This window comes from Pistacia vera, unplaced genomic scaffold (assembly GCF_008641045.1).
Source record: "Pistacia vera cultivar Batoury unplaced genomic scaffold, PisVer_v2 Contig44, whole genome shotgun sequence".
Lineage (NCBI taxonomy): Eukaryota > Viridiplantae > Streptophyta > Magnoliopsida > Sapindales > Anacardiaceae > Pistacia > Pistacia vera.
In genome coordinates this window covers 960,826-969,577 of record NW_022196268.1, presented here as the reverse complement: position 1 = coordinate 969,577, position 8,752 = coordinate 960,826, and the positions used below count along the sequence as shown (strand labels likewise).

General features: G+C 34.8%; 1 protein-coding gene across 1 annotated transcript; it reads left to right on the top strand.

The window, feature by feature from the left end:
* The first annotated feature begins 714 nt into the window (after positions 1-714).
* On the top strand, positions 715-4,841 carry LOC116144243 (chloroplast envelope quinone oxidoreductase homolog). Its single transcript, XM_031429701.1, has 4 exons — positions 715-920; positions 1,566-1,707; positions 3,444-3,535; positions 4,119-4,841. Exons 1-4 carry the CDS (start codon positions 852-854, stop codon positions 4,806-4,808), a joined length of 993 nt encoding a protein of 330 aa, XP_031285561.1. The 5' UTR covers positions 715-851; the 3' UTR covers positions 4,809-4,841.
* Positions 4,842-8,752: the final 3,911 nt, after the last annotated feature.

The window sequence follows — 8,752 nt, the reverse complement described above, 5'->3', positions numbered from 1 at the left end:
AAATTTAATATAGAATGTTAGTTGCAGTTCTACCTTGTGGATCAATCTTTCTGGTTGTACTTATTATCAATGCATCTAAAGTAACTGACAGCTTCTAGCCATCTCAATTCTCCAACGTCTGGCAGGTAAATGGGAACAACAAAATAGCTTTCAGCCTCTCAATGTTAAGAATCTTTTGAATCTTTTCATTTGAATAATAAGTGATTTGCAGACAAAAATCAATTAGTCTTATAACTATGTATCTAAATGGAAAGTATGAATTAGAGTTGTTTGGCCGACATTGAATTTTGCTTCAATTGAAGTTTTTTGTGAATTAGAGTTGTTTTTATTATGTTTATTAAGAAATTTAATAGTTGGGGTATATAAGTAATTTTATAATTAAAAAGTGGGTATAAAGATAATTGACTCTACATGTAATAATAAAAAAATGTTAAATCAAATAGGGATGTTATTTTCGTTTTTACAACACATATATACTTATATTTAACAGAATTTACTAATGGAACATAATGGTGGGTGGGAAAGTGTCATTTTAAAACTTTTTGGGTGGACAAGTGTCCTTAGGCCAAACCTTAGGTGGGAAAAGGTCGTTTACTCTTATGCATACCATAGCTGGATACGAAAGCCACATCAAATTTTCTGACCTTTTCAAAAATAATAACAATCTACCATAGGCCTTGCTAATTAATGTTATAAGTACCAGTATATGCCAGTATTGCATTGCAAGCGCCAGGCGGCCATACCGCCCCTATCCTAATTTTACTAGAAAACGCTCCCAACCTACTTCTAGTGGGACGTTACTATACTTGTTCTTGCCCTTCTCTGCCTCTCTCGCTTCATCACCTGTTGCAATGCCTGGAAACCGTACCATGCACGCCCTTCACTATGATACGTATGGCGGAGGACCCGCTGGTTTGAAGGTGGTTTTTTTTTTTTCTTTTAACTATATTATCTCTTTATATTTATCCGGGTTTCTTAAAATTTATTTTTCCAACAATTTATATTTCAATTTGCTCTTATCCCACCTACGGGCTACGGGTGCGTTTAATTTTGTTTTTTCGGTTTGATTTCTTGGAGTTATTAAGTAAGAATGAAAATGGGTGTTAAACTTAAGTCACAAGTGAAGATTCATTTCACTGTAAATCTCTTTTTGTAGTTCTTGTGCAATCATGTTTAGGAGTTTCATTAAATTAATCATCTTTCTTGACTTTGAAACAAGGCACAAATGATTTTATAAAGGGACCATTTAGTTGACCTTAATTCTGATGTTGCAGACTTTATTTGGAATTTATGATTGGTCGTTTAGTGAACAATCTCAAATTTTTTATTTCTTTAATCATTTTTAAATGTTTGCTGAAACTGAATGAAAGAAAAATACACCTTTCCAATTTAAAACTCAGTCAAACAAGTTTCAAGGTTGATTTGAAGTATTGATATGTGCATATGTTTTACCCATTTTCTCCTTAGGTTTATACATAGATTTAGCGTGGGAGTGTTAATGTGTTATCACCAAATCCAGTGTTACTTTAACTGATTATTAAGATAAAGATATATGCCTGTTGCAGCACTTTGATGTACCAGTTCCCTCTCCAAAAAAGGATGAGGTTTTGCTGAAACTGGAAGCAACTAGTCTAAATCCAGCTGATTGGAAATTGCAGAAGGGCATGCTGCGGCCATTTTTGCCTCGCAAATTTCCTTACATACCTGGTAACTCAATTTTCCCTATGATGTGGATCTTTGATAACTTGTATACTTCTGCTATGTATCTATATATATATACACACACACATACAGTAGAACCTCTATATAGTCATAATATTGAGACCAACTAAATTTATTACTATAAGGAGGTTATAATTTAATAGAGGCGTAGTTACAAGAATTATTGTTTTGATTAAAAAATTATTGTATTGGTTTCTTATTTTATAATTCATGTTTTAGTAATATTAAGATTTCAATTTATTATTTTAGTAGCATTATGATAGTACGGAAATAGATATTAAAGAATCATTACAAAATTAAGTGATCAGATTCGACAACTTCACTACACTAATCAAATGATGTTAATGTCTTCCTCGATCATCCAAATAAACAACAAGTCGTGTATGCTTTAATTGAAGAAGAAATCATTATTGAAATTAGATAAGAAGAGGAAGGAGATAATCCTGAGGATGGTAATGGAAATACCACAAGTTTCATATCAAGAAGCTCTAAACATGTTTGAGAGCTAGAAATATTTTGGCTCAACAAGAAGGTATCAATGCTAACGACTTATTACATACCTACAAGATAAAAGATATGATAACAACTCTAAAAAATAAATCATTGTTCTAAACAGCTTTAGATAAATATTTTATTTCTTCTTAAACCTTTAATGTAACATAGCATATATTTATTGCAATATACATATAATTATTACTATATAGAGACAAATTCTTTAAGATGGTACCTAGAAAAACTATAACTTGTTATAATGTAAAATTTATTTTTATTTATAATTGGCCCAAGTTCGGACCAAAGAGATTATTCCTATATAGAGTATCACTATATATATATATATATATATATATATATGGGGATCTTAGATGTGCTACAACTGTGATATGGATTATGGTAATCATTTTTCTTTTTCTGTTTTTTTACAGTGAGTCACTGAAGATCGTAGTAAGTGCTTTAGTATCTGCTGAAACAAAATGGTGTAATTTGCTTTCTATTGAAAATTTGATTTTTCTTATGTTTCAATTAAATACCAAGTACCAACACAATATTGAATTTGAGACCCCCTCAGTGTTCCAGACCCCTACCTGTAGTGCTTGCTATGACAGTTTTGGAAGCTTTGTGTTGTAGCATGCTGTCTCTGATTTGATATTTCTTTTTCTTCGGTTCTGTTTGACTTGTGGCAAATCAGTCTTATTTCAGCTACACTTCTCAGTGTCAGTCAGTCGTAATTGATCATAAAACAGCTGCACTGTCTCATGCAACATTTGGGTTTATGCCATCTCAAGATCATAAACCTTTAAATAAAACTTAGTTGTTGGTATGACATTTATATTGTACTGGAATCTAAATGAAACATTGCCAACACCAAACTTGTATAGATATCCCCAAACTAAAATTTTGACTTTTCTGTTTCTGAAGTTTGGATATAAGACTATTGTATACGAATATGATTTATAAGGTTTTTAGCTTTTGTATAGGTGCCGAGCACTTTTGCAAACATAGTCTATTTTTATAAATTTTCCTATCTATATATATTTTTTGATGTCTTCTATCAGGAAAAATTGGGCTTTTCTGTTTGTTTTGTTTATTGGATTTCTATGTGTACTTCTTTTGGTGACATATTGCTTTTTTCAATGTTTAGTTTAATTGATGAGAAGCAATGAACTGCTGTTTTTTTTTTAAGTATTATTATTGTTGGCTGAGGAGATCTTTTGCTGGAACAGCAACTGATGTAGCAGGGGAAGTCATAGGGGTAGGGTCAGAAGTTAAAGATTTCAAAGCTGGTGACAAAGTTGTAGCTTTTCTTACCCCCCTCGTAAGTGCTCATTGATATTCTTTAGGTTTCGTTTTTGTCTTCAATCCATATTTGAATTGTTTAAGTTGATCTTCAAGGTTCTTTTTCAACTAGTTAATAATTAAGATTGAAATTTGGATTGTGAAGATTTGGACAACTGGTGATAGCATCATATCATCTACGTTCCTGATTCTGGTTCATTGAAAAAGAATCAGTAGTAATCATTTTTCTTTTGTATTGTTTAGGTTTTTTGACCAGACTGTTTACTCTGCTTTACCTTCAAACTTCACTTTTTAACATTACCTGTTTTTATTTAGAATCTGATTTTCCTTAAAAAAAATAAGCTTTTAACCTCGTGCTGTTCTAAGTGGACATTTCTGGGATAGCTACCCTCATTCTAAATTCTTTTGTGTATTTGGGCTTAAGAGGAGATCTTGCAACATGGGGGTTGGATGCAAATGAGCTGCTGCTCTCCAGTTTTAGATATAACAAATTGCACACCTTGGGAAATTTAATAATTCACCTATACTATATCCTACATCAATCATATAGATCTTATAAATCATTTTGTTTCTGTTTTGAATACTATGTTACCTGATGACAGACTGGAGGTGGACTAGCTGAGTTTGCTGTGGCTAAGGAAAGCTTGACAGTTCGTAGGCCCTCAGAAGTTTCTGCAGCTGAAGGTGCTGGCTTACCTGTTGCTGGTCTCACTGCTCACCAGGCCCTCACTCAGTCAGCTGGGATCAAGCTTGACGGAAGTGGCAAGGAGATAAACATTCTGATCACTGCTGCCTCAGGTGGTGTTGGCCACTATGCTGTTCAGTTGGCAAAGCTTGGAAACACACATGTGACTGCCACTTGTGGGGCGCGCAACATTGAATTTGTGAAGAGTTTAGGGGCTGATGAGGTTCTTGATTACAAGACCCCTGATGGAGCAGCCCTAAAGAGCCCGTCTGGTCGAAAATATGATGCAGTGATCCACTGTGCATCAGCAATGCCCTGGTCTACATTTGAGCCGAATTTGAGCTCAAATGGGAAGGTGATAGAAATCACTCCTGGACCGAGCACCCTGTTGAGTTTTGCTTTGGGGAAACTTACCTTCTCCAAGAAGCAGTTCGTTCCATTGCTCTTAATAGCCAAGAAGGAGAACCTAGATTTTCTCGTTAAGTTAGTGAAGGAAGGAAAGCTTAAGACAGTGATTGACTCAAAGCATCCCCTCAGCAAAGCAGAAGCAGCTTGGGCCAAGAGTATTGATGGTCATGCTACTGGGAAGATCATTGTGGAACCATAGGTGAATATAATAAACTTGGTATTGCAGTTATTTATATACTTCTGTGATGATTTGTCTGAAGTATATACACATGGCATGTTAATGTTCTATATTGGTATTTATTTTAAGATAATTTAAGTAATTGACGACTTTTGTATTTTGAGGAAAAGTATAATTCTATGTTGATTCCAGTTTAGATGTTGAACCTGGTTCTTGATTACGTGGGATACTGAACCAAAACTCTTAATGAGTTTGAAAGAAGCTGTCAAGTCCCCACTTTCCTGAAAGTGGTATCTGAGAGCCATGTTCATATTCCTGAGTAGAGGCTCATCAGGACTTCAGTTGACCAGTTTGAATATGTGTTCCATTATCCTGAAATAAAATAGATATTTTCCTGAGAGTGTGCTTGGCGCTTGCTGGCAAGTGGATACTACTCTATTGGTCCGCCATTCTGACGGAGAGAAATTTGGAGCAACATGTCTTGCCTTCCAAAACCAGGGGGACGAAGTTCAACATCGCATTGAAGAATAATCATATATAGTATGATTCATAAAATAAAGTTATATATACTTTTTGATTGTCAAAACTATGGACTCTTTTACAAAGAATACAGGCTCACGTGCCATGAGTATGATTTTTGCTTTGATTATACTGTATATTGTTTTCTTAGTACTGTATTTGAAAACCACTAATTTGAAAATTTTATAATTACTTTCATCAGTCATCACGTTAGGCGCTTCTTTACAAATATATAATTATTATAAATACATAATAATGTCTCAAACCTGGTTTGTTTGGTCCGCGGTAATCTCCTATTACTAGGTAATGTTTTCTTATATTATTTTATTATCACGTTTAGCAGTTAAGTAATATAAGATTTTATTAAACTTCTAAAAAACATAGTAATTACTATTGGTTATATATAAGGTAATCTGATTACTATCATTTTCTTAGGTATTTTAAGATTACTTGATAATCTTATTTTTGTTATAATTTTACTCTTAATTATTAATTTTTTTGGACAATAGTACCCTTATTTTGAAAACAATTTACAAATATATACATGGACTATTTTATCTTTATATACAAATTTTTAGGACATAAATACCCCTGGACTTTAAAAAAATTACCCAAGGATGGCGGCTGGACGTGGCCACCACCGCCAATTGGCAGCTAATGTCGGAATGGCACACGACCCATCAGATCTGGCTAGTCATGGGTCAATTTGGTGCTTTCCGACAAGATCTAAGACTTCTGGTCATTAACGATAGCCAGATCTCTAACCATTGTCAACGAACAACAGCCAAAATTTTGGCCGTTAACGATGGCCAATTTTGGCTCTTTGATGTCCAGATATCTAGTCGTTACCAACAACCAATTCTAGCTATAGATCTTGCCATTTTTGACAAGATTCGGCCGATCGTGAGCCGTTACGGCTACTGTCATCATCGTCGATGGTGGTGGCAAGCGGCCGGCAATGGCTTGGGGTGGGTGGGGGTTGTTTTGTTAAGTTTTAAACTTTTTTGGTTGCTGAGGTGTTTTAGCTAAATCTGAAATGTTAGGGGTTAAAAATATGATTAAAAAAATAACAATAAAAAATAATATTATATTAATATTTAAACAGGAGAACAATTTAGTAATTTATATAATATATCCACCAATTTACTACTTTCAACCAAACATATTAATATAATATACCTATCAATTTATTCCAACCAACTAAACATATTTTTTTTAATGTTCAAAGTAATCTATCTTTTTATTAATATAACATTTTTAGTAATACAACGTTCCCTAAACTAAAGACACTAAAAGAAAATTTAAAAAGAAAATGGATGGTGATTATTATTTAACATTTCAACTTCACGATCACCCGCCAAAAGAAAAAAAACAAGTCCATACTCTCTACCTTGCTGCATTCTCCTTCGGTTCTTCTCCAGTTCCCACAACAGTGGATGTTCATCTTATAATTATGCTACGTCTTTTCCTTTCTGTCTCTCTCACTCGCTGCATGTTGATACACCCGACCAAACTCGCAAGACTCCTCATTAGACTTCATGTATTTCAATCCGCTACCATGCGCTTGTGTATCTCTCTTCTTTCTTCTCAGATCCTCAAGGACCCAGAAACTACAACACACAATATTGTCTATAACGTTTCAACTCTGCTTAACAAACAGAATTGGCAACAAAACAACCTTCTTAAATTACTAGTTTCTCATATGACTCCAAACGTTGCTTCCCAAGTTGTACTTCTTCAAGGTAACAACCTTGACCTCGGTTTCCGTTTTTTCAAGTGGGTTTGTAAGCAATCCACTTATTGCTATGATATAGATGGCGAGTCCATTTATTGAATTTAGTTTACAGTGAACCATATTTTCTCATCCAAATAATGACTTAATGACACTTTCAAAATCACAGACTTTTAAAATACCACTTTATTATTCATGTTTATATTTCGACAATAAACAAAGAGCACACTCAGTCCAAAATGTTAGGACTTTTGAAAATGGGAGGCCGATGAGTCTTTTGATGGTGAAATGTTGGATTTTGGTGGTTATGATTGATCGAAATTTGACTTGGGAGGGGCAACTGCCTAAATCCTAATCGCTCAACTACCGACGATTGACGGGGTCGGCGGGAGTAAGGTTTAAGGAGCTTTGGTGAGTGATGATCGGGGAAGAGAATGGTGATGGTGTAGAGTCGCTATTGAAAAAGATTCCCTCAACTCAAATGCAAAATTAAAGCAAGCAACTAAAAATAAAGCAAACCAAACATAAGAATTTTAAAGTGGTTCAGCCCAATCAATTTAGCCTACATCCACTATCCACTCAAACAATCCACTAAGCAAAAGCTTAGCCTCAGTTTGGTTCACATATTCGGAACACTAGAACAAAAGTTTTCCCAAAAAAGTTAACTTTATTTCACCTATTTTCAAAATAATTTTCAAAATTATTCAATGTCCATTAATCCCTCTAAATTTGTTAATTTAACTAAACAACCCCCAATTTTTTTTTTAAAAATTGACAAAAACACCCCAATAACCCAAATTTACTAGATTCCGACCACCACTCCCGGAAGCTGGTGTAATGGCACACTACTGGCTGAATCTGGCCGGTAGTGCGCCGATCTAGCTTTTTTTCAGCCAGATCCACGTTGGATTTGGCTGGAAAAGGCCAGATCTACAGCCAAAGATCTGGCCGTCAACGGCTAGAATGGCCAGATCTTTAGCCGTAGACAGTCGTCAACGACGGTCGTATCTTTGGCCATCGTTGACGAGATCTGGCCTTTTCCGGCCAGATCCACAGGAATGGCCATATCGACGCATGACCGGCAAGATCGAGCTGGTCATACGCTGATAAGGCAACTCCGACCATCCTCCGGCGGTGGTGGCCGACTGTCCATATTTATGAGTGGATTGGGGGTGTTTTTGTTAACTTTGAATATTTTATTATATGGGTGTTTAGTAAATAAATAAACATAGGGGTATTTATGTTAATTTTCAAAATTCTACTTCGTAATACCCACCCAATTTTTTTTTTCAAAAGATTATTCTAAAAACTACCCAATAATGAACCAAACGGAGCCTTACAACTTATGCAATTTTTAGAAGAGAAAAATCACAAACTGCTTACCAACATCCCAAAAAGCCCAAGTACACCCTTAATAACAGCCCACAATGACTATTCTTTTGATGTCTATTTTACAAAAGCCCAATCGATAAATCTATTTAAAGGGAAGAGTCTCGTTGCAACTCCCATTCCCAAGCAATATGGGATTCAAGACACAATCCCAACAATTCCTCCATTGACTTGAATCCCCAAACATCATAATAGCATCTGAAAATCTTACTCGATTGACAATCTTCTTTTCTTTCACAACAGGAACTGGAACAACTTTATCTCTTGATTTCTTAAGACACACACCTTCATCAAGCAAATATAGTTGTTTTTCATTCTTTTTGCC

Excerpts from the sequence above, each read along its gene's own strand:
- LOC116144243 (XM_031429701.1), top strand. The coding sequence starts at position 852 with ATGCCTGGAAACCGTACCATGCACGCCCTTCACTATGATACGTATGGC. Across the intron at positions 921-1,565 it reads GAGGACCCGCTGGTTTGAAG|CACTTTGATGTACCAGTTCC; the intron begins GTGGTTTTTTTT and ends TGCCTGTTGCAG. Across the intron at positions 3,536-4,118 it reads TAGCTTTTCTTACCCCCCTC|ACTGGAGGTGGACTAGCTGA; the intron begins GTAAGTGCTCAT and ends ACCTGATGACAG.